General features: G+C 40.0%; 1 protein-coding gene across 6 annotated transcripts in view; it reads right to left on the reverse strand.

Moving 5' to 3' along the window:
* Nucleotides 1-4,731: 4,731 nt before the first annotated feature.
* Nucleotides 4,732-22,580, reverse strand: part of SAMD3 (sterile alpha motif domain containing 3) — a 48,258-nt gene continuing 30,409 nt past the window's right edge. For all 6 annotated transcript variants that reach the window (XM_088840941.1, XM_088840939.1, XM_088840940.1 and 3 more), the window contains 4 exons: nt 11,541-11,741; nt 6,309-6,480; nt 5,740-5,822; nt 4,732-5,525 (listed from right to left, as the gene is read on the reverse strand). In XM_088840941.1, the coding sequence (XP_088697067.1) occupies nt 5,241-5,525; nt 5,740-5,822; nt 6,309-6,480; nt 11,541-11,741 (741 nt within the window). In that variant the 3' untranslated portion in view covers nt 4,732-5,240. The remainder of the gene's footprint in view (nt 5,526-5,739; nt 5,823-6,308; nt 6,481-11,540; nt 11,742-22,580) is intronic.

Genomic DNA, 22,580 nt, shown 5'->3' on the forward strand with positions numbered 1-22,580 from the left:
TACAGTTATATTTGAAGGGGGCGCTGTTTGTATAATCTTGAACTATTTATGAGATTATATTGAGCTTTTCTCTAATTGACATTGAAATAACTGGTGCTTTGCAGAGGTGAAGGGATCGTTCTGTTAATGTAAACACTAATCCCAAAAGAGCTCTGTCTTCGACCTTGCAGTGTCCTCCAAACCCAAAGGTTTTCTTCAATGTTGGCTAAAGAGAGAGTGTATAGATTTTACTGAAGAGGCAAGATTTGAGGAAGCAACCCCAGTTGAGGCAAACATTCTAAATGCTCACGGATCAGGGAAGTGACTTCCTAAAGCTCCATTTTGGAGAGACCCTTTTCTCCATAGAAGTGCTTGCCTCAGTATAGAAGCGTACAGATGCACTTTAATTGAAAGCCCTTGATTCCCTATAAACTGAGAGCTGGTAGTGTTTCTTTTGCAAGAATGCATTTCCAACGCAAAAGGTAAATTATTTTATCAGCCTATGTATGTAACTTCTATTTCCAGGATTGGATATTTATCCAAGGACTATTTTAAAAGTAGAAAGTAAGTTTGTAGCATGTTGTCCGAATTCTGGGGAAAGATTCACCTTTCTCTGTAGTTGCTCTCATTTTTTCTCATGTAGGATTCCCTTGATATCTGCCCTGCCCCACACCCTGTTGGAAGTCTTGTAGTGGTCCTTTGCTTTTGTCGTAATTCAAGGTAAAACAGGGCCCATGACATCTGCCATGGCCCCTTCATTTCTTTGCATGAGTCTGCTTAAAAAAAGTTTTTCATTGTTAGTTTTTATTTTCTTTATGTTTTGTTCAGAGTTTGTACATTCAAGTTGCACTTGTTATACCTGACATGAATAAAATAAAATCTTAATTGCAGATACCTTTTTTACATATGTATGATTCTTAAAAATAGAAGGGGTGAATGAGAGCAGGAGTAATATCAAACATATGACATTAGATAGCTGTGTAATGTAGCTGTAGGGTTCAGAGCTATTTGTCAAGCTATGTCCCAGATGATGTGAAGAGTGACAAAAAGGAAGAAAAAAAGTTTAAAATGTTATTGTTAGGTCAAGTAGGTTCACACACATTGAAGACTTCTTTTTTAAAGCATGTGTTGTAAAAAAAAAGAAAAAAAGAGCCTTTAAATCTTACTGAAAACATCCACTCATTCTGAGAAGCATGTTGTTTGTGTTCGAGGCAAGATATTAAGCATCCCTATTAGGGTGGAACAGTTTACCAAAAGAAGTGGAAAGCTTTCACCATTCCATCCCTGGGATATGTGCTAAGAATGGACTGAGTTTTAACAGAGGAAATAGGGAGCCCATGGTGACAGGGAGATCCCTGAAATGAGAGAAGCAGGTTTGAGGTGAGACAAAAGGGAGAGATGAGAAATGTGGAACTTGACAGGATCTTCCCATCAAAAGCCATTTTAAAAAACTTACTCTATGAGCCAAAGGAGTCCTGCCTGGAGGTTAACATATTATCCCAGGCTGCCATTTTGCAACTTTTGTGTTCAGTGGATTCAGCCTCCAAAAAAATAAGGTTAGGTTGGTCAAGCAAAATTGAATATTTGCCAAGTGGCATGACATTGGAAATAGATACACCACTGAAAGAATGAATTTTATGGGACTCTCCCCTCATGGTCAGCTCATGTCTGTCACATTCAAAGCCAAACTTCACTGCAGTTTACCTGCAGCTAGCTCCACCTCTCCCTCTCCACCCTCAGCCCAAAGGAGCAAAGAGAAGCTTTCATTCAAGGCTAACTCTTTTAAAAAAAAAAAAAAAAAAGGTAATACACAGAATTGAAAGAGACACGTGTACTCCAGTGTTTATCACAGCACTGTTTATAATAGCCAGGACATGGAAGCAACCTAGATGTCCATCTGCAGACGGATGAATAAGAAAGCTGTGGCACATATACACAATGGAATATTACTCAACTGTTAAAAAGAATCCATTTGAATCAGTTCTAATGAGGTGGATAAAACTGGAGCCTATTATAAAGTAAATATCAGAAAGAAAAACACCAATACAGTATATTAACACATATAAATGGAATTTAGAAAGATGGTAATGATGACCCTATATGCGAGACAGCAAAAGAGACACAGATGTAAAGAACAGACTTTTGGACTCTGTGGGAGAGGGCGAGGGTGGGATGATTTGAGAGAATAGCATTGGAAAATGATTACCATATATGAAATAGATCACCAGTCCAGGTTTGATGCATGAAACAGGGTGCTCAGGGCTGGTGCACTGGGATGACCCTGAGGGATGGGATGGGGAGGGAGGTGAGAGGGGGTTCAGGATGGGGAACACATGTACGCCCATGGCTGATTCATGTGAATGTATGGCAAAAACCACTACAATATTGTAAAGTAATTAGCCTCCAATTAAAATAAATAATTTACCAAAAAAAAAGGTAATACAAATAAAACATATTTACAAAACAAAGACTCATAGACTTAGAAAGCAAATTTATGGTTACCAAAGGAGAAAGGTGAGGGGAGAGATAAATTGGGAGTTCAGAACTGATGTGTACACAGTGCTATATTTAAAATAGTTAACCAACAAGGTCCTACTGTATAGCACAGGAAACTCTGCTCAATATTCTATAATAACCTAAGTGGGAAAATAATTTGAAAACGAATAGATACGTGTGTATGTATAACTGAATCACTTGGCTGTACACCTGAAACTAAAACATTATTAATCAACTATACTCCAATCCAAAGTAAAAGAAGAAAAGATAAAAATGGCCAGCCATAGAGATTGTGGACCTACAAGGGAAAGGACTCTTTTAGAACTTGGTAAATTCATTCTGGAGAAGAGGAATAAGATTGTAAATCTTAAAAAATGGGAGTGGGGAGGGAATAATTGGGAGAAATAAACTTTATAAGGAGCTAAAAGCACATTGTAGTGAAAGGGAAGAAATGGAAACTGCAAAATAGGGACTAGTTATGCAGAAATGTACCAAATTGTTCTTGCCTGTCCATTATCATATAAGCAGTGAATAATCATTGCAGAGGTGGGCAGCTGATGTCAAATTTTCTTTTTTCCCACTGACTTAAGCATTTTAATGAACAGTCAGATAAAGATATTAGACTTTTGCAGTATTTCTAGAGATGTAAAAATTTTTCAATAATATGAACCCTTCTTAAAATAATTGGATGCAATAACCCAGAAAATGTCCATTGCACTGTGATGCTGTATTAGCACACTTAAATTCTTTAGTCTTTTAAACCAATTAATTCTTTCAAAACTAAGTAATGTCAAGACTGTGATGATAACAGCAAGTTCAGTTCAGTTCAGTCGCTCAGTCGTGTCCGACTTTGCGAACCCATGAATCACAGCACGCCAGGCCTCCCTATCCATCACCAACTCCTGGAGTTCACTCAAACTCATGTCCACAGAGTCGGTGATGCCATCCAGCCATCTCATTCTCTGTCATCCCCTTCTCTTCCTGCCCCCAATCCCTCCCAGCATCAGAGTCTTTTCCAGTGAGTCAACTCTTTGCATGAGGTGGCCAAAGTACTGGAGTTTCAGCTTTAGTATCAGTCCTTCCAATGAACACCAGGATTGATCTCCTTTAGAATGGACTGGTTGGATCTCCTTGCAGTCCAAGGGACTCTCAAGAGTCTTCTCCAACACCACAGTTCAAAAGCATCAATTCTTTGGCGATCAGCTTTCTTCACAGTCCAACTCTCACATCCATACATGACCACCAAGGGGCACCTTAAAACCATAATGTTCAATAAATTACAATGTAGGACTCTGAGCTGGATGAGGCACAGGCCTAGGGCTCCTGAGAGAGACTGGAGAGCTGATCTAGGAAGGGCCTAACTTGGAAACCATAAGCTGGGGCCCTGGTAGTGAAAAGCCAGTTTCTTATTACAGATCCAAACTAGCCCATGGGGCAACCAAGGCATATGAGAACACTGGAGGTCAAAACAAGGGAAAAACCAGAAACTTTGTGGGGAGACAAGAACCAGCCATATCACTGTATCTCAAGGGAGGGAAGCAGAGGAAGAGGAATATGGATCACTGATGATCAAAACCTGTGCCAGCGAGACTATCCAGCAGGGAGGAGATCTCAGGAACAGCCACAGTTCTCAACAGATAGGATGGAATGAAACCTAAACACCCTGCAAGGGCAGCTCAGCAGGCGAAAAGAGGAACTGGGGAGTTGTGTGCCATGCTAAGTCAGTTCAGTAGTATCCGACTCTTTGCGACCCTGTGGACCGTAGCCCACTAGGCTCCTCTGTCCATGGGGATTCTCCAAGCAAGAATACTGGAGTGGGTTGCCATTCCCTTCTCCAGGGGATCTTCCTGACCCAGGAATTGAACCTTTGTCTCTTAGCTATGTCTCCTGCATTGGCAGGTTGGGGTGGGGTTTACCACTAGCACCACCTGTACATCTTAAAATGTTCAAGCTCAAAATGTTTCCAAACCATGCTCAAACCAAAGACACAGAACCACAGGCCACAGATGTGCAGCTCCTGGGCATTCAGTTCAGTTCAGCCGCTCAGTTGTGTCTGACTTTTTGCAACCCCATGGACGGCAGCATGCCAGGCTTCCCTGTCCATCACCAACTCCCAGAGCTTACTCAAACTCATGTCCATTGAGTCAGTGATGCGATCCAACCATCTCATCCTCTGTCATCCCCTTCTCCTCTGGCCTTCAGTCTTTCCCAGCATCAGGGTCTTTTCCAACGAGTTGGCTCTTTGTGTCAGGTGGCTTAAGTGTTGGAGCTTCAGCATCAGCACTTCCAATGAATATTAAGGACTGATCTCCTTTAGGATTAACTGGTTGGATCTCCTTGCAGTCCAAGGGACTCTCAAGAGTCTTCTCCAGCCCCACAGTTCAAAAGCATCAATTCTTTGGCACTCCTAGGCATTAAGTCATTTCAAAAGTGGACATATTGCCTTAAGTGCAAGTCATACCCTAATTTGAAGGATTTTAAGAAAATCTGAAGCATAGTGTCTTTTATTAAACTAATGCCCCCTTGAAAGTGTTAACTTCGATTGGAATTTCTTAAAACATGAAATAAACAGCTCTTTAAGTCATATTTTATTACAGAATTTCAATAAAGAATTTGCGTCAAAGTGTAAAGGTAGAAGGCATTAATATTCATTTGAATCTCAGTGACAAGAAGATTTTTCTAATACCTACCTCTACTAAATCAAAACAATGGTTAATAGTTTCAGCCACCAGAGATCCATTCTGCTTAAAAAATTTGGCATGCTCTTAAGTAACTGGATGTTGAAATCCTACTTCCTTTTCCTTTTTTTTCATAGAAGGAGAATATGGACTGTGCACATCAAAAATCAGTGTCTCTAGGAAGTTGAGGGTTTGAGACAGTCTTCTTGGACACTCAATCCCAAACACATGGAAGGAAGCTATGAGAGCAGCCAAGGCTGTAATACAGTCATTCACCTTTGTGAGCCTCTCTTTTTCTAAATACAAAGAAAATTCACAGACATCCATGTTGAAAGGGTTCTTAACTTCTAACACAGGCGTGGACACTTGAACCTGAATAAAAAATATTAGAGTCACCACCCTGTGGTATGTAAAATAGCTCAATAGTACAATGTGCCTTAATTTAACCATGATATTACAATAAACGCACTTGTTGCAATTTAGCATATTTGCAAATATGACAAAACATAACTTTAAAATAGGCCACCATCCTGCTTCAATTTATTGTATTAAATATCAAACCAATGATCATTGACATACTGCATACCTTGTCATTCACAATGACAAAAAGGCTGGAATCCTCCCCAAAAACATCCGGTAGGAGTAAACAAGTGGCTGTCATCTTCATATCTGTCAAAGCAAACATACTTACAGTCCAAGTAAATGTTGTAAGTAAAGCCAGTATTAAAATGTGTGGATTTTTTTTTTGTTGCTGTTACCTTCTAAAGAACAAATTAGCTTTCTTAGATCTTAGTTTCCTTAGCATTATTTTTTAAACATCTCCTTGTAGTAAACATTGAAGATCTCCTGTTCTGCCCTCCATGTCACAGCCAAGAAGAGGTAAGAATTCTGTACTCTCTATTCACCTGCCAGAATGATTTCATTATACTTAATCTGTGGCCTGTAAATTACCTTCTATATGAAATTAACAGGTTACTAGTTTCCTAAATATAATATCACGTGTACTTTTAAAATCTATTCTTAAGCTCCTACTTGAGAAATTATTTTTGCTTCCTCATATTTTTTCACTAAATTCTAAAAAATATAGTTTTCCTAATTCCCCTGAATTATACAGGTAACTGAGACCAGATCACCCTATCCCCCAGGTTTACTAACGTTTCAACATGTCTTCATCTGTATGCTGTTTCATCTTTTCTTGCAATGCAATATTGATTGGGTTGTCCACCAAAGAAAGAGAAGCCAGTATATTTTCTGAATAGGATTCCAAAACGTGCCTTGTTTTCTTATAAATATCTGTTCTTGTAAGAAGTTGGAATTCTCTGAAGAGCTGAAAAAAGAAAAAGATCACAAAAGATGCTAACCTATGGACTACAAGGAATTAAATTACTCTGTAGAATTACATTAAGCTTTGAATGCTAATTTATATACTAGATATTTGATCAGTTTTAGTGGAGAAGTAAACTTAAGACAGAGGAGGAGAAAAGAGGAGAAGCCTGAAGTGAACAGAAAAAGATAAATAGTGGACATGAGAAACAGCTAAGCCTGCAGAACTAAATCTGGATACAGACTCAAGCAAATGAGGGTAACAAAGTAACTGGGGGAAAGAGCAAACAAAAAAGAAATCCCTCCACAATGAATACAATGAATATTTTGGCTGTCTGTGTTACCCAGCCGAGATTCTAGAATCTTACACTTCTTTCAGTTTAGTTCAGTTCAGTCACTCAGTTGTGTCCGACTCTGCGACTCCATGAATCACAGCACGCCAGGCCTCCCTGTCCATCACCAACTCCCGGAGTTCACTCAAACTCATGTCCATCGAGTCGGTGATGCCATCCAGCCATCTCATTCTCTGTCATCCCCTTCTCCTCCTGCCCCCAATCCCTCCCAGCATGAGGGTCTTTTTCAATGAGTCAACTCGTCGCATGAGGTGGCCAAAGTATTGGAGTTTCAGCTTTAGCATCAGTCCTTCCAATGAACACCCAGGATTGATCTCCTTAAGAATGGACTGGTTGGATCTCCTTGCAGTCCAAGGGACTCTCAAGAGTCTTCTCCAACACCACAGTTCAAAAGCATCAATTCTTCGGCAATCAGTTTTCTTTTTAGTCCAAATCTCACATCCATACATGACCACTGGAAAAACCATAGCCTTGACTAGACGGACCTTTGTTGGCAAAGTAATGTCTCTGCTTTTTAATATGCTATCTGCTGCTGCTGCTAAGTCGCTTCAGTCGTGTCCGACTCTGTGCGACCCCATAGACGGCAGCACACCAGGCTCCCCCGTCCCTGGTATTCTCCAGGCAAGAACACCGGAGTGGGTTGCCATTTCCTTCACCGATAATATGCTATCTAGATTGGTCATAACTGTCCTTCCAAGGAGTAAGCGTCTTTTAATTGCTACAGTGTTATTTTGGCACTCTCCAGGAAGAGGCACAAGAAGAAATCTATCCGATTTTAGGAAGCAAACCTTGAAAAAATCCCTAACCCTATTATCCTAAAGGGAAAAGAGCTTTAGAGACACTATAACATCAGACAGAAATAAAGGATGAAAAACAATCTAAATGTACGAGATTCAACTATGAGATGAAAGCAAAACCAGTTAACCTGTATGGAAACCCCTTTACTCAGAATCACTTTTTCCTACTACCACCTAAATTCTTCTCTTGGGAGAATTCCACCACCACTCCCTCCCCAATTTTTTTTTGACAGAGTGACATTATAAAACTCTTCATCACCCACACTAAAAGGAATTATGTAGTCATCACTTTCCCTAAAACTCTATAAAAAAAGTTATATACTACCCACTGGGTCTCATTGCTTCTCGAATGTTTTGGTGGATCATAAATTGCCCAAAGATTAGGTCTGAAAGTTATCAGAAAACTGGAATGCACATCCTCATAAAGGCATAGCAGTTCTTTTATCAGGCAACCCTCAGTGGGCACTAATCTGTACTACTACCCTAAAAAGAAACTCTCTCAGAGAGCAGGGAGATGTGAAGTGAAACACAAGGTAGAGAGTCCACTTTCTTGGGTGTAGAACCTAGGAATTTCTTTAACATTTGAAAAAAAAAAAGAATTTCAGGTTGACATTAAAGTTGCAGAAAGAGTAAACAGAGGTCACAAATGGCCTTAATGCAACTTCGCCCAAGGCTAACATTTCTGATTGACTTCAAAATAAGCTGTAGACAGGATGCCCTCTTAACCCTTAATTCTTCAGTGCATATTATTATTCCTTGTACTTAAGAATTACAAGGACACTATCTTACACAAGCACAGCATAACCATCAAAATCAGGAAAATCTAATGTTTAAACTTTCCAATTGTTGCAATCATGCTCTTTATAAATCTTAGATTTAATATAGGAACACATGAGATTTAGATATGTTTCTTTGGTCTCTCAGTCTGAAACAGCATCTCGGTTTTCCTTAAATTCCTTAACATATTTGAAAAGTAGAAGCCAATTACTTGGGAGAACACCCCCTCATTCCAGGTTCTTATGATGTTTCTTCATGATTTACATATTTTTTAGCAAGAACGCTGGCACTTCTCCATGAGGAGGATGGTCATTGGTCCCAATATTGAAGATAGTAACTGATCGCTCGGTTAAAATGGAATCTTCCAGGTTAATTCATATATATATATATATAATAATCATTGATTAAAATATAGTTGCAACCAAGCCTCTTGATGAAAGTGAAAGAGGAGAGTGAAAAAGTTGGCCTAAAGCTCAACATTCAGAAAACTAAGATCATGGCATCTAGTCCCATCACTTCATGGGAAATAGATGGAGAAACAGTGGAAACAGTGTCAGACTTTATTTTTTGGGCTCCAAAATCACTGCAGATAGCGCTTGAAGCCATGAAATTAAAAAGACGCTTACTCCTTGGAAGGAAAGTTATGACCAACCTAGATAACATATTAAAAAGCAGAGACATTACTTTGCCAACAAAGGTCCATCTAGTCAAGGCTATGGTTTTTCCAGTGGTCATGTATGGATGTGAGAGTTGGACTGTGAGGAAGGCTGATTGCCAAAGAATTGATGCTTTTGAACTGTGGTGCTGGAGAAGACTCTTGAGAGTCCCTTGGACTGCAAGGAGATCCAACCAGTCCATTCTAAAGGAGATCAGTCCTGGGTGTTCATTGGAAGGACTGATGCTGAAGCTGAAACTCCAATACTTTGGCCACCTCATGAGACAAGTCGACTCATTGGAAAGGACCCTGATGCTGGGAGGGATTGGGGGCAGGAGAAGAAGGGGACGACAGAGGATGAGATGGCTGGATGGCATCACCAACTCGATGGACATGAGTTTGGGTAAACTCTGGGAGTTGGTGATGGACAGGGAGGCCTGGCATGCTGCGATTCATGGAGTCACAAAGAGTCGGACACAACTGAGCGACTGAACTGAACTGTATGAATTTTACAGGGTGATCCCTTGAGCTAATGTAAATATCTTGTTCCTACTATAATTTTCATCTGCAAGATTTAGCATTCACCAATTATGACCAGCCTAGATAGCATATTAAAAAGCAGAGACATTACTTTGCCAACCAAGGTCCGTCTAGTCAAGGTTATGGTTTTTCCCATGGTCATGTATGGATGTGAGAGTTGGACTGTGAAGAAAGCTGAGCGCTGAAGAATTGATGCTTTTGAACTGTGGTGCTGGAGAAGACTCTTGAGAGTCCCTTGGACTGCAAGGAAATCCAACCAGTCAGTGATGGCATCACCGACTCGATGGACATGAGTTTGAGTGAACTCCGGGAGTTGGTGATGGACAGGGAGGCCTGGCGTGCTGTGGTTCATGGAGTCGCAAAGAGTCGGACACGACTAAGCGACTGAACTGAACTAAACTGAATGATTCTTGCCTGAATCAACCATCTACTGACTCATTTAGTATTTAAAATGATCAGTATTTCACTTGTATTTCATACACAGTACTCTGCTAGGTACTTTGGGAACCACCACAATGTTTAGAACATGCTTAGCTCAGTTGGTAAAGAATCCACCTGCAATGCAGGAGATCCCGGTTCTATTCCTGGGCCAGGAAGATCCTCCAGAGAAAGGATAGGCTACCCATTCTTGGGCTTCCTTTTCTTGCTCAGCTGGTAAAGAATCTGTCTGCAGTGCAGGAGACCTGGGACACCTGGGTTCAATCCCTGGGTTGGGAAAATCCCCTTGGAGAAGGGAAAAGCTACCCTCGCCAGTATTCTGGCCTGGAGATTTCCATGGTCTGTATAGTCCATGAGGTCACAAAGAGTCAGACATGACTGAGTGACTTTCACTTTCAATTTTTCACTTTCTAACACTTTAGACTATTGGTTTAACAAGTTTTGCTTTAAAAGTATATTTTATGCATATGTCAATCTGTCATACTCTTCTAACAGTTAGAGGCTACCAGATCTTAATGTTCCTAGCAACTGAGAGAGAATTGAAGCAATAAATAAGGCAGGGTTGCTGAAAATGAATTAACTAAAATAATCCATGTGAAGCACTAAGAACATGCCTGCTATGTAATAAACATTCAGATGTTCTCTATAGACATTATTATTAAAATAAAAAAAAGCAGACAAATTCTTATTTCAGTTTTTTTTTGGGGGGGGAAGAGAAAAAAAGTCTGTAAAACTTTTCATTTCATTTGGTTTCTTGCACCCATAGCATTCCTTCATGAAATGCATTCTCAGATAAAACTGTGATGAATCTTTCATTATATACTATAGCCAAAATTACAGTAAAATTATAATAGGACCTTTAATAGCCATCTTAAATAAACTAAACGGAAGGATGTTTGATTTACCCATAAAAACTTCATATATTTTAAGACCACTTAAAGAATCTATCTGCAATGTGGGAGAACTGGGTTCAATCCCAGGATTGGGAAGATCCCCTGGAGAAGGGAATGGCTACACACTCCAGTATTCTTGCCTGGAGAATTCCATGGACAGAGGAACCTGGCAGGCTACAGTCCATGGGATCGCAAAAAGTCAGACACAACTGAATGACTTTCACTTTCACTTTATGGAATAATTTGGGATGATAAAGGAAATAGATTGTGAGTAATGCTGCAGGCTAACAGCACCCTAATAACCTATCTTGATTGTCTAAACGCATGCAAAGCGAAAACGTTTCCCACTGTCAAAGTCTGCCAAAGCAGGGGGGTGGTGCCTTGGGGCACCACTGGCGACTCTTCAAATCTGATGACAGCCAGTGCATGTTATCAGAATGATTCCAGAAACTCTTATCAAATGCTCCTCATTGTAGCCCCTTGGACCCCACACATTCTACTGAGATTCACACCCATCATCTTTCTACACAGTCCTGTTACTGCTCCAAGAGGAAAGAGAGAAAAGTCCATTGGAACACACTAATCAGAGTACTATAGGTAAATAAAGATACCTGATAAGGGCACTGCAGGAAAGGAAACATTTTAAGAATGTCCTTCAGAGGTGTTCTGCCGCCAATCAACTTTCTTCTTATTTCCAAAGTCTGGCTCATCCTCTTTTCAATTTCACTCCAGTCCTTTTCTGTTTTCACATATTCTTGCTGGAACCAGGTAAGATGTTCATTTACCTCAGAATCTAAACAAACAGCTTCCTCCTGCAAAATATTTTCAAAATATCATGTGTTCCATGTTTCAGGTGGCAGTTTAACACTCCATGAAGACTTGAATTATGAGCTGTTGTTACATACTCAGTAATGCCCTCATATGTAACATTATGCTTGACCTTGACTAACAAATGCTGTGAACAAATCTTTGATGCTGTGAACAAATCAAATAGTTAATTACCAACTTTGGAGTTATAATCTGTTCTCTTGACAGATTTAAGAGCTATTCATTTCCTACACACACTTTTACATGGATATCTAGATTATCCAGAAGTTTAACATGTAATAAGAATGTCATTTATTCCTGTGCAATTAAATTTTAGAAGGCAAAATATTAAAAAGAGATAAAAAGGTTTTTAATAAAGTTTTGTTATTGTTTGCATTCTTCCTTTTTAAATGCCTATTTGGAGTTGTAGTACTATGCCATATAATCCAAATTCAAAATAAATACAGTGGGTATATTGTGATACTAAATCATGAAGTTGTCAATTATATTCCCTATACATTTGGATACCTTGGATCACGTGGGGTGGCTAAAAGGTACCCCACATATTCTCATTAAAAATCTAAAGTGAAAAAAAAAATCTAAGGCAGGTGGAACAAGATGGCAGAGGAGTAGATGGACGTGGAGTACATCTCTCTCCACGGATACGTCAGGAATAGAACTTCAGACACAGAAGTAGAACACCAGCTAAGAGCAGACAGGAGTACCTGACCAGTGAAAAGAATATGTAGAATATCGCAAAACTTGGGAGGACAAAGGAACTAGGGGGAGAAACAGGAATGTTTCTAGGATGGACCTGCCCTTGGTGGGTGGGGGAACTGAAGCAGGCGTCCAGTCCCCATATCCGGGCAATTGTCTGAGTCAGAGGAGAAACATTTAAGGCTGAGAGTGAAACAGCTGACCTGTGGCAGCCTAAATGGAATGAGAATCAGACAGTCCTTGCTGCAGCCATACATACCCCAGACCGGAAGGCAGGTTCCCTAGAAGGTGCAGCAGCTGGGAGCAGGAGTTTAGGGACTGTGGAGCAATCACAGGGTGAGGGCTGCTGTTGACTGTGGAGAGACAGATCGAGGGAAGGGGAGGGAGGAGATTGTGGTGGGAAATGCCTGTGGAGGAAAGCGAGGCAGCCATGGAAGCAAGGCGAGACTGCTGAGTCACGTGTAGGGGTGGAGCCATCACCATAGCCTCCCTCTCCCCACACACCAACATCTGGCAGCTGAACAATAGAGAGGCTGGCCCATCAAACGCCTGATGCACTGAACAACAGAGTAGGACCCCACCCAGGGTGCCCCTGTAAGTGCCTGGTGCGCCGATCTACCAAAGCCAGGGGGACCCTTCTATGTACCTGATGCGTGGCACAACAGAGAAGGACCCCAAGCAATGGAGCCCTCTAAGTACCTGAATAAGAGGAGCTACAGGAAAAAAAACTGGCCAAAGAGGCCTTCTGATCACCAGCTACAAGAGGCATGATAAAAGACTCTGATAGAGCCATAACTCCTGCGATGGAGACAGTCCATGTCCCTGCACACTTGGCGCCGCCAGGATCCCCACAAGCCAAGCACCTGCACCACCTTCACCCTCAACCCTCACTGGGTCAGAGCTGCCACAGGCAAAAGTGTTTTGTGTTATGCACACAGGGTTACTTCGGTCGTGTCCAACTCTTTCCAACCCTGTGGACTGTGCCCTGCCAGACTTCTCTGTCAGGGGGGTTCTCCAGGTAAAAATACTGGAGTGTATTGGCCAATACTGGTTACCATATCCTTTAAGAGCAATATATTTCCTGCTTCCCTAACCGCCATCTCCCCTGAGTACCTGGTGCTGCCAGAACCCATGCGACCCAAGCAGCAGAACCACTTCCACACCTGGCCCTCACTGGGGCAGACCCAAGTCCTCCAGGGCAGCCTCAGGAGCAAACCCCAGTGGATGACCCACATGCAGAGGTAGAAAGAAAACCACAATTGAAACCCAGGGGCAGTGTGGCTAAGGAAGAAGACCCAAAACCTTCCCACTAGCTGTACAAGTTGCAGATTAAATCCACACGATCAACTAGGCAGACTCCGTGTCTATGGAATACATAAAAGGATGTTGAGAGCTCCCACAAAAGAAAACACACTAGTTCTAATAGCTGTGGACACTGGCGGTAAGGACACACAAGAGTAGGACAAATCAGAATCTGAGCTGCCCCCACAGCAGGTCCAGAAACCAGCACAGAGTTGGAAGGCATCCTAGGGAGGTAAGGAGAACTGTGACTCCCAGTGAGGGAAAGCACTCTGACAGCAGTGACTCAAGACAAACATTTATTATCCCTATGTTTTCACCTGTTCTGTAGACTCTTTTCGATTTTTTTTACTTTTTTCTTTTTTCCCCCTTTGCCCCCTGCTCTGTTGTAGTTGTCGATTTTATTGGCACTATGTAATCTAATTAAGCTCTTGAGGTTTTTTTTTTTTTCTTTTCTCAGTCACGTTTTTTATTGTTGCTATATACCTCTGCCACTATATTGGGCTTTTGCAGTTCTATGGAGTTTTCCTTTTTCTCTCTCTCTTTTTTTAATTTTAATTTTAAACTTTTTAAGCCTATTATTATTTTTTCTACATTTATTCCTTTGCTTTTCCTACTGTTCTTTTCCCCTTTGCAATTAATCTTTAATCTATATAAATCTTCTTCATCTATCTTTATTTAACTTTGCATATCTATTCTTTCTTTCCTTTCTTCCCAACATATTTGTTAGTTTTGTCTTCATTGCTTTATTCCCCACTTGGCACCTTGCTTTAGTTTTGTTTTCCAGTTTGTGTTTTAGTTAGTGTTGTTCTTAACTGGTAGATATAATTTTTTATTTCCTTTGTTTGCTGGGTCAATCTACTGTACTTTATTGGACTGTTTTGATTTTGCTTATTTTACAGTCATCAAGATAGTATGGCACTGGCACAAAAACAGAAATATAGTTCAATGGAACAAGATAGAAAGCCCAGAAATAAACCCATGCACCTATGGGTACCTTATTTTTGACAAAGGAGGCAAGGATATACAATGGGGCAAAAACTGCCTCTTCAGTAAATGATGCTAGGAAAACTGGACAGCTACATGTAAAAGAATGAAATTAGAACACTTCCTAACACCATACATAAAGATAAACTCAAAATGGATAAAACCCTAAATGTAAGACCAGAAACTATAAAATTCTTAGAGGAAAACAGAGGCAGAACACTGGATGACATAAATCAAAAGATCCTCTGTGACCCACCTCCTAGAGTAATGGAAATAGAAACAAAGCAGGAGGAGAAGGGGACGACCGAGAATGAGATGACTGGATGGCATCACCGACTCTGTGGACGTGAGTTTGAGTGAACTCCGGGAGTTGGTGATGGACAGGGAGGCCTGGCGTGCTGTGATTCATGGGGTCGCAGAGAGTTGGACACGACTGAGCGACTGAAGTGAACTGAACTGAACTGAACTGAAACAAGTGGCACCTGATTCAACTTAAAAGCTTCTGCACAGCAAAGGAAACAATAAGCAAAGTGAAAAGACAACCCTCAGAATGGGAGAAAATAATACCAAATGAAACAACTGACAAAGAATTAATCTCCAAAATATACAAGCAGCTCATACAACTCAACACCAGAAAAACAAACAACCCAATCAAAAAGTGGGAAAAGTATCTAAACAGGCATTTATCCAAAGAAGACATACAGGTAGGTAACAAACATATGAAAAGATGCTCAACATTGCTGATTATTAGAAAAATCAAAATCACAATATCACCTCACACTTGTCAGAATGGCCATCATCATAAAGTCCACAAACAATAATTGCTGGAGAGGATGTGGAGAAAAGGGAACACTGTTGCAATGCTGATGGGAATGTAAATTGATACAACCACTATGGAAGATGGTATGGAGATTGCTTAAAAAGTTAGGAATAAAACCACCATATGATCCAGCAATCCCCCTCCTAGACACATACCCTGAGGAAACCAAAATTGAAAAAGACACATGTATCCCATTGTTCACTGCAGCACTATTTACAGTAGCTAGAACATGGAAGCAACCTAGATGTCCATTTACAGATGAATGGATCAAGAAGTTGTGGTACACACACAAAATGGAATCTTACACAGTCATAAAAAGGAATGCATCTGAGTCAGTTCAAATGAGGTGGATGAAACTAGAACCTATTATACAGAGTGAAGTGAGTCAGAAAGAGAAAGAGAAATATCGTATTCTAACACATACATACGGAATCAAGAAAAATGGGACTGAAGAATTTATTTACAGGGCAGTAATGGAGAAACAGATAAAAAGAATAGACTTATAGACATGGGGAGAGGGGAGGAGAGGGTGAGATGTATGGAAAGAGTAACATGGAAACTTATATTACCATATGTAAAACAGATAGCCAACGGGAATTTGCTGTACGGTTCTAGAAACTCAAACTGGGGCTCTGCATAAACCTAGAGGGGTGGGATGGGGAGGGAGATGGGAGGGAGGTTCAAAAGTGGGGGGGATATATGTATACCTATGGCTCATTCATGTTGAGATTTGACAGAAAACAACAAAATTCTGTAAAGCAATTATCCTTTAATTAAAAAATAAATAACAACAACAACAAAAATCTAAGGCAATCAGGGAATTCCCTGGTAGTCCAGTGATGAGGACTCTTTCATGTTGCGGCCCAAAGTTTAATCTCTGATTGGGGAAATATGATCCTGCAAGCCTTAAAGTTCAGCCAGAAAAACAAACAAAAATCCCTAAGGCAATCAATAGGCTTTGAGGAGATAACAAAAAAACTTTTTCTCGAAAAATTAGTTGACAGGACACTTGGCTGAACTACACTTGAATCAACAAGTTGACATACTGTCATCTGACCAAAATATGAACAGATGTTACCTATAAAAGATGGGAAAAATTAGGACTTCTACAAGGATATTAAGAAAGTGTCAGGTAGATCCACTATCTGTGAACATAAGATGATTACCAAGACATGGAACAAGTGAACAAATTTCTAGGAAAAAATGTAACATACCAGCAGACCAAAAAGAAATTCCTACAACCTTACATAAATAAAAGTCTTTCCACAAAGAAAATACCAAGACCTGATGGTTTCACAGTTAAATTTTGCTCAATTTTCAAAACGGAGTGTGTACCAAATTTACATAAATTCTTTCAAGGAGTCAAAGAAAAAAAAAAAAGAATCCTATGAAGTATTCCAGTCCATTCTACAAAGGCCTCTATGAAGCCTCTGTCTATGACATTGAATCCTAAACCTGAAAGAACTGTATTAGAGAAGATAATTATAGGTCAATCTCATTCCTGGACAAAGTTGCACAAGGAAAAACTAACTTGGATTTACCCTAGAAATGCAAAAAGGGTTTGACATTAGTAACTGGTCATGCTTCCTGCTAACTATGGTGTATACTGGAGAGTGTCGTTTAACCCTCTAATTCCTCTAAGGTAGTCATCCACTCTAGAAGTCACTGGCCACATGTGGCTATAGGGTGCTTGAATTGTGGCTAGACCAAATTAATACATGTGCTGGAAACACTGGATTTCAAAGACTTAGTATGCAAAAAAAGAAAGTAAAACATCTCATTAACAAATTTTCATAATGATTACATGCTGAAATGATAATATTGGGTTAAGTAAAATATAGTTTTAATATTATAATTCCACTTGCTTTGTTTCACTTTTCTTGAATGTGACTACTAGAAAATGTTACATTATATCTTTGGTGCATATTATATTTCTATTGGAGAGTGCTATGTTAGATGATAGGGTTTTCTTCATACCAAATTCCAATCATCCCTGTTTTTACTTCTATTGTCATCAAAGTGACTTTGAAGACGATGCTTCCTTGTGGAGCAGTTTTTTCCCTTAACGTACAGTCATGTGTCTTAGTCAGCAGGGAAAGGGCTTTGACTTTGCCCCATGTTCCCAAGTGCACAGCTGACTTTAAACCTTCACAGTATTAGCAAATGTGCCACCTGCTGATGGCAGTAATTGCATTATATCCAGAATGCAATTAACTGTCAACGTTTTTCTTCAACTTTTGCTATCTTGTTCCGTCTTGCACCGTGAGAGAAACAACTGTGGAAAAGGCTAGAAAAATGATTAGAATATTATGCAATAAATTATCATGTGTCAGGTGCAGTAAGAAGCAAACAGTAAATGCCCTAAAAGAGATTCAAAGGAACCTAGTAGATGTCCTTAGCATTTGACTATCCAAGCAGTTTTTCCATGGCTTTCAAATCCATTTGATTTCTAAGCCAAAGAAAGCTAACACAGAGAACTACTACATGACTTTCAAAGTCATGGGGTACATATATTCCCAAATATATAGAAAAATAAAATGTTTTAAGAGAAATGAATTACAGTAGCCCCCTCCTTATCTGCAGGGGATATATTCAAAGAACCCCACAGGAAGCCTGAAACTACAGATGGTATTGAACCCTACGGACAGACTGGTTTTCCCTTCACATAGACCTATGATAAAATTTAATTTATAAATTAGGCACAGTTAGTAATTAACAACAATAACTAAAAATAAAGTAGAAAAATTATAATGATATACCGTAATAAAATTTACGTGAATGTGGTCTTTCTCTCTCAATTTAAAACTTATGAATTGTTTATTTCTAGAATTTTCCATTAATATTTTCAGAACACAGTCCACCACGGGTAAGCGAAATCTCAGACAACTCAGACAATGAAACTGTATAAGTATAGTGCTAGTAATTTAACACCTGGCAGTTAGTTAGTTAGCTAGCTCACTTCTTTATCTATTTGACTAATGTTTGGAGGACTTTGTATGCAAGGGCACCCCACAATCATTTATTAAATCCTCATGCTGCTGTCCTAGATACAGCATAAGTTTTTTTAAGAAGCATAAATTAACCTCTCTATGGAAACTTCTGTGACATTCCCAGTATATTTTGATATTGCAAATCAGAATTGGGCAAAATATTAGTTTTGTATTTTTCATACTCTGAGAAAAGTCCTTAGAACTCCATCACTTGATGAAGCTTGCCAGGAGCAGAAGAATCACTGAGATGTGGATCCAAAGCCTGACATGCTGAGCTTGGAGCTGCTGGCATTATTCAGGGTAGGCAAGATGCTGCTGCTCTACCTAACAACCCCCAGATGTTAGAGCAACAGCAGTTTATCTCTCATGGGACAGACCCATCTCTCATCCTCCTCATCCGAAAAAACTGGCTTTACCATCTAGAAAATCAGTCACCACTGCCAAAGAAAGGGAGAAGATGGAGCACGGCATACTGGATCTTCAACGCCCTTGACACTCCTCACATTTCATTGGTCAGAGTCAGTCTCACAGCCGGCCACATCTCTCTTCAAGGGAGTGGAGAAGTGCAGTCCTGCTGGTTGCCTGGAGGAGCCAAGCTGAGTAACTTGGTGAGCAGAAATCATACCCACGCTCATCTTCCTCTGTGTTTCTTATTATGTGACACCATAGCTCTCCTTATCATTTTAGCCAATTTCAGGCAGTGTTGTCTGTTGTTGTTGCTAAGTCACTTTAGTCGTGTCCGACTCTGTGCAACCCCATAGATGGCAGCCCACCAGGCTCCCCCGTCCCTGAGATTCTCCAGGCAAGAACACTGGAGTGGGTTGCCATTTCCTTCTCCAAAGTGTGAAAGTGAAAAGTGAAAGTGAAGTTGCTCAGTCATGTCTGACTTGTAGCGACCCCATGGACTGCAGCCTACCAGGCTCCTCTGTCCATGGGATTTTCTAGGCAAGAGTACTGGAGTGGGTTGCCATTGCCTTCTCCGGTATTGTCTGTTATCTATGGCCAAAACCATGATAACTGAATGCTAGAACACCCAAATCTCAAACCAGAAAAAAAAAATCCCCTATATAAATTCTATATCCAGCAAAACATCCTTCAGATATGAAGGACAGATTTAAGACATTCTCAGATAAAAAGTGAGAGAATTGGTCACTAGCAGATCTGCCCTACCAGAAATTCTAAAGGTGGTCTTTCAAGCTAAAATGAAAGAACATGGACTATAACTCAAATCAACATGAAAAAATAGAGCACTGGTAAAGGTCATGACATAGGTAAATATAAAAGACAGTTTAAATCAATTTTCTGGTTGTTAACTCTCCCATCTTGTTTAAAAACCATTTGCATGAAACAATAGTTATAAATTCTGTGTTGAGGGACATACACTGTATAAAATTTAACTAACAAGACAAAAGGGAAGAAGAGTATTGTTATACAGGGGCAAAGATTTATATGCTATTACAATTAAAAGGGTATGAATCCAAACTAGATTATTATAAATCAAGGTATTAGTTGTAATTTCCAGGGCAACCACTAAGGAAATAACTAAAAATGCTTATTTACTAAGAGAAACAAAAAGGGGAATTACATTAATATACTAGAAAATATCTACTTTAACACAACAGAAGGCAGTAATTGAGGGATAAGGTAAAAAGTAAGAAGAGATGACATATATCAATAGGAAACAAATAGTAGACATAATTCCTACCTTATCAGTAATCATATTAGGTAATTGACAGAATGGATCTATAAAAAAACATATCCAACTATATACTGTCTACTAGAGACATACTTTAGATTCAAAGTCATAAGTAGGTTGAAGGTAAAAAGATGGGAAAAGATATATTATGCTGCTGCTGCTGCTGCTAAGTCACTTCAGTCGTGTCCGACTCTGTGTGACCCCATAGATGGAAGCCCACCAGGCTTCCCCGTCCCTGGGATTTTCTAGGCAACAACACTGGAGTGGGTTCCATTTCCTTCTCCAATGTGTGAAAGTGAAAAGTGAAAGTGAAGTCGCTCAGTCATGTCCGACCCTTAGCGACCCCACGGACTGCAGCCCACCAGGCTCCTCCATCCATGGGATTTTTCCGGGCAAGAGTACTGGAGTGGCTTGCCATTGCAGTAATCAAAAGAGAGAGAGAATAGCTATACTAATATGAGACAATATAAACAACACAATAATTGTTCCTAGAGACAAAGAAAGATATTTTATGATGGGAAGAGGGCCAATCGTTAAGAAGATATAACAATTATCAACTTACACACACTTAACAACAGCCCAAATGTCACATGGCAAAAACTGACAGAAGGAAGCAAGAGACAATAACAGTAGTTGGAGATTTTAATGTCACTTTCAATAATGAATAGAATCACTAAACATATGATAAACAACCAGTTAGAAGACTAGAGTGACTGCTATTCCTAGAGAAGACAACAGGGATTGTAGGAATTTGGAGCTGGATAAGGGCTTCTTTACCGACTGAGCTACAAGTTTGGGAAGATTCCCTGGAGAAGGAAATGGCAACCCACTCCAGTATCCTTGCCTGGAAAATCTCATGGACAGAGGAGCCTGGTGGGCTGTAGTCCATGGGGTCACATAGAGTCAGGCACGATTGAGTGACTAAACTAAGGGCTTCTTGGGTGGCAATAATGGTAAAGAATCTGCCTGACAATGCAGGAGACATAAGAGATGCAGGTTCAGTCCCTGGGTCAGAAGATCCCCTGGAGGAGGGAATCGCAACGCACTCCAGTACTCTTGCCTCTAAAATCCAAAGGACAGAGGAGCCTGGCAGGCTACAGTCCATAGGGTCACACAGAGTTGAACATGACTGAAATGACTTAGCATGAACAGAAATCATGCATAAAATGAAAAACCTCCAACAGAATGTCATCAAAAGGACTTCTGAAGAAACAGATAAGATTAAGTTACCTAAAATGATAAAAGTATGGATTAAATTAGCTGATAAAGATAAAATAATCTGTGCATTTAAAGATCACATTAATAGCCTCCAAACGGAGAGAAGGTCATTGCAACTAGGAAAACAAATAGAAAAGCAAAGCCTTTGTGGGAAATTCAAAGTCCTGTACTGCTTCAAGAAACCAAAATAAAGTTTCACCAAATATGCAATTCAGAGTTCATTTACTCCATAAAGACAGAGGAGAATCTTTTCAAAGTGGATGAAAATATCAGGTGCAGATATGAAGAACTGGACACATGAAAGATTCAAGCCAAGTTTTTTCAGAAAAACTTGATGGAAGCAATGACTATTATCAAAGTCAGCTTATATTCCATGAGTAACAAGTTTATGGTAATAAGCTGAAGGCTTTACTGGCTGAAAGAAATCTCAATAATTTAAGAAAAGAAAATGTGTACTTTAGCCAAAAAAGCATTTCAAAAGTATATTTAGATCCTGATGTTTCAAATGAGGCACTTGGCAGAAACCCAAGAGGATCACCAACGAATCCTCTGGATGAAGAGATTCCCAGGAAAGGATGTGCATGAGGCTGTGTCAGTGTGAAATGCAGGATTCCTCCATACACCATCTTCAGCTTGTCACAGCAGGCTCTTCGTGAGAGCAAGACAGAACTTATTCTTGTGCTCCTTGCTCTGGCAGATGCTCAAAACCTTCCTTTGGTCCTACAACCACTTGCCCTCCCACCTCTGTACCCCTAGTCCAGGCTCTAGTTCTCTGTAAGAAGTCAAGTGCCACAAAGGAGTCCCAGGGACAAGTTCTTGAGAAAAGGACCCACTGTCCTTCTCCATATTCCAGAAAATGAGGGTGACCTGCCCCAGAAATATCTATACACTAAGTGCTAAGTGATACTAAGTAATAAACATTAAGTAATCAAATGAATTATGGCAATGGCATTAAGAATAGACTGATAGACCAATGGAGTAAGAGTGAGTGCCCAGACCACACTCAAGTCTTTTAGGGGGAAGTTTAACATACAATTAAATTGCCACCATAAGCCAATGAAAAAAATAATTGGTTGTAAGAGCAATAATTCTATGGAGATCCTTACCTAATGGCATA

This window comes from Moschus berezovskii, chromosome 10 (assembly GCF_049115385.1).
Source record: "Moschus berezovskii isolate FMDL1 chromosome 10, NW_MosBer_1.0, whole genome shotgun sequence".
NCBI lineage: Eukaryota > Metazoa > Chordata > Mammalia > Artiodactyla > Moschidae > Moschus > Moschus berezovskii.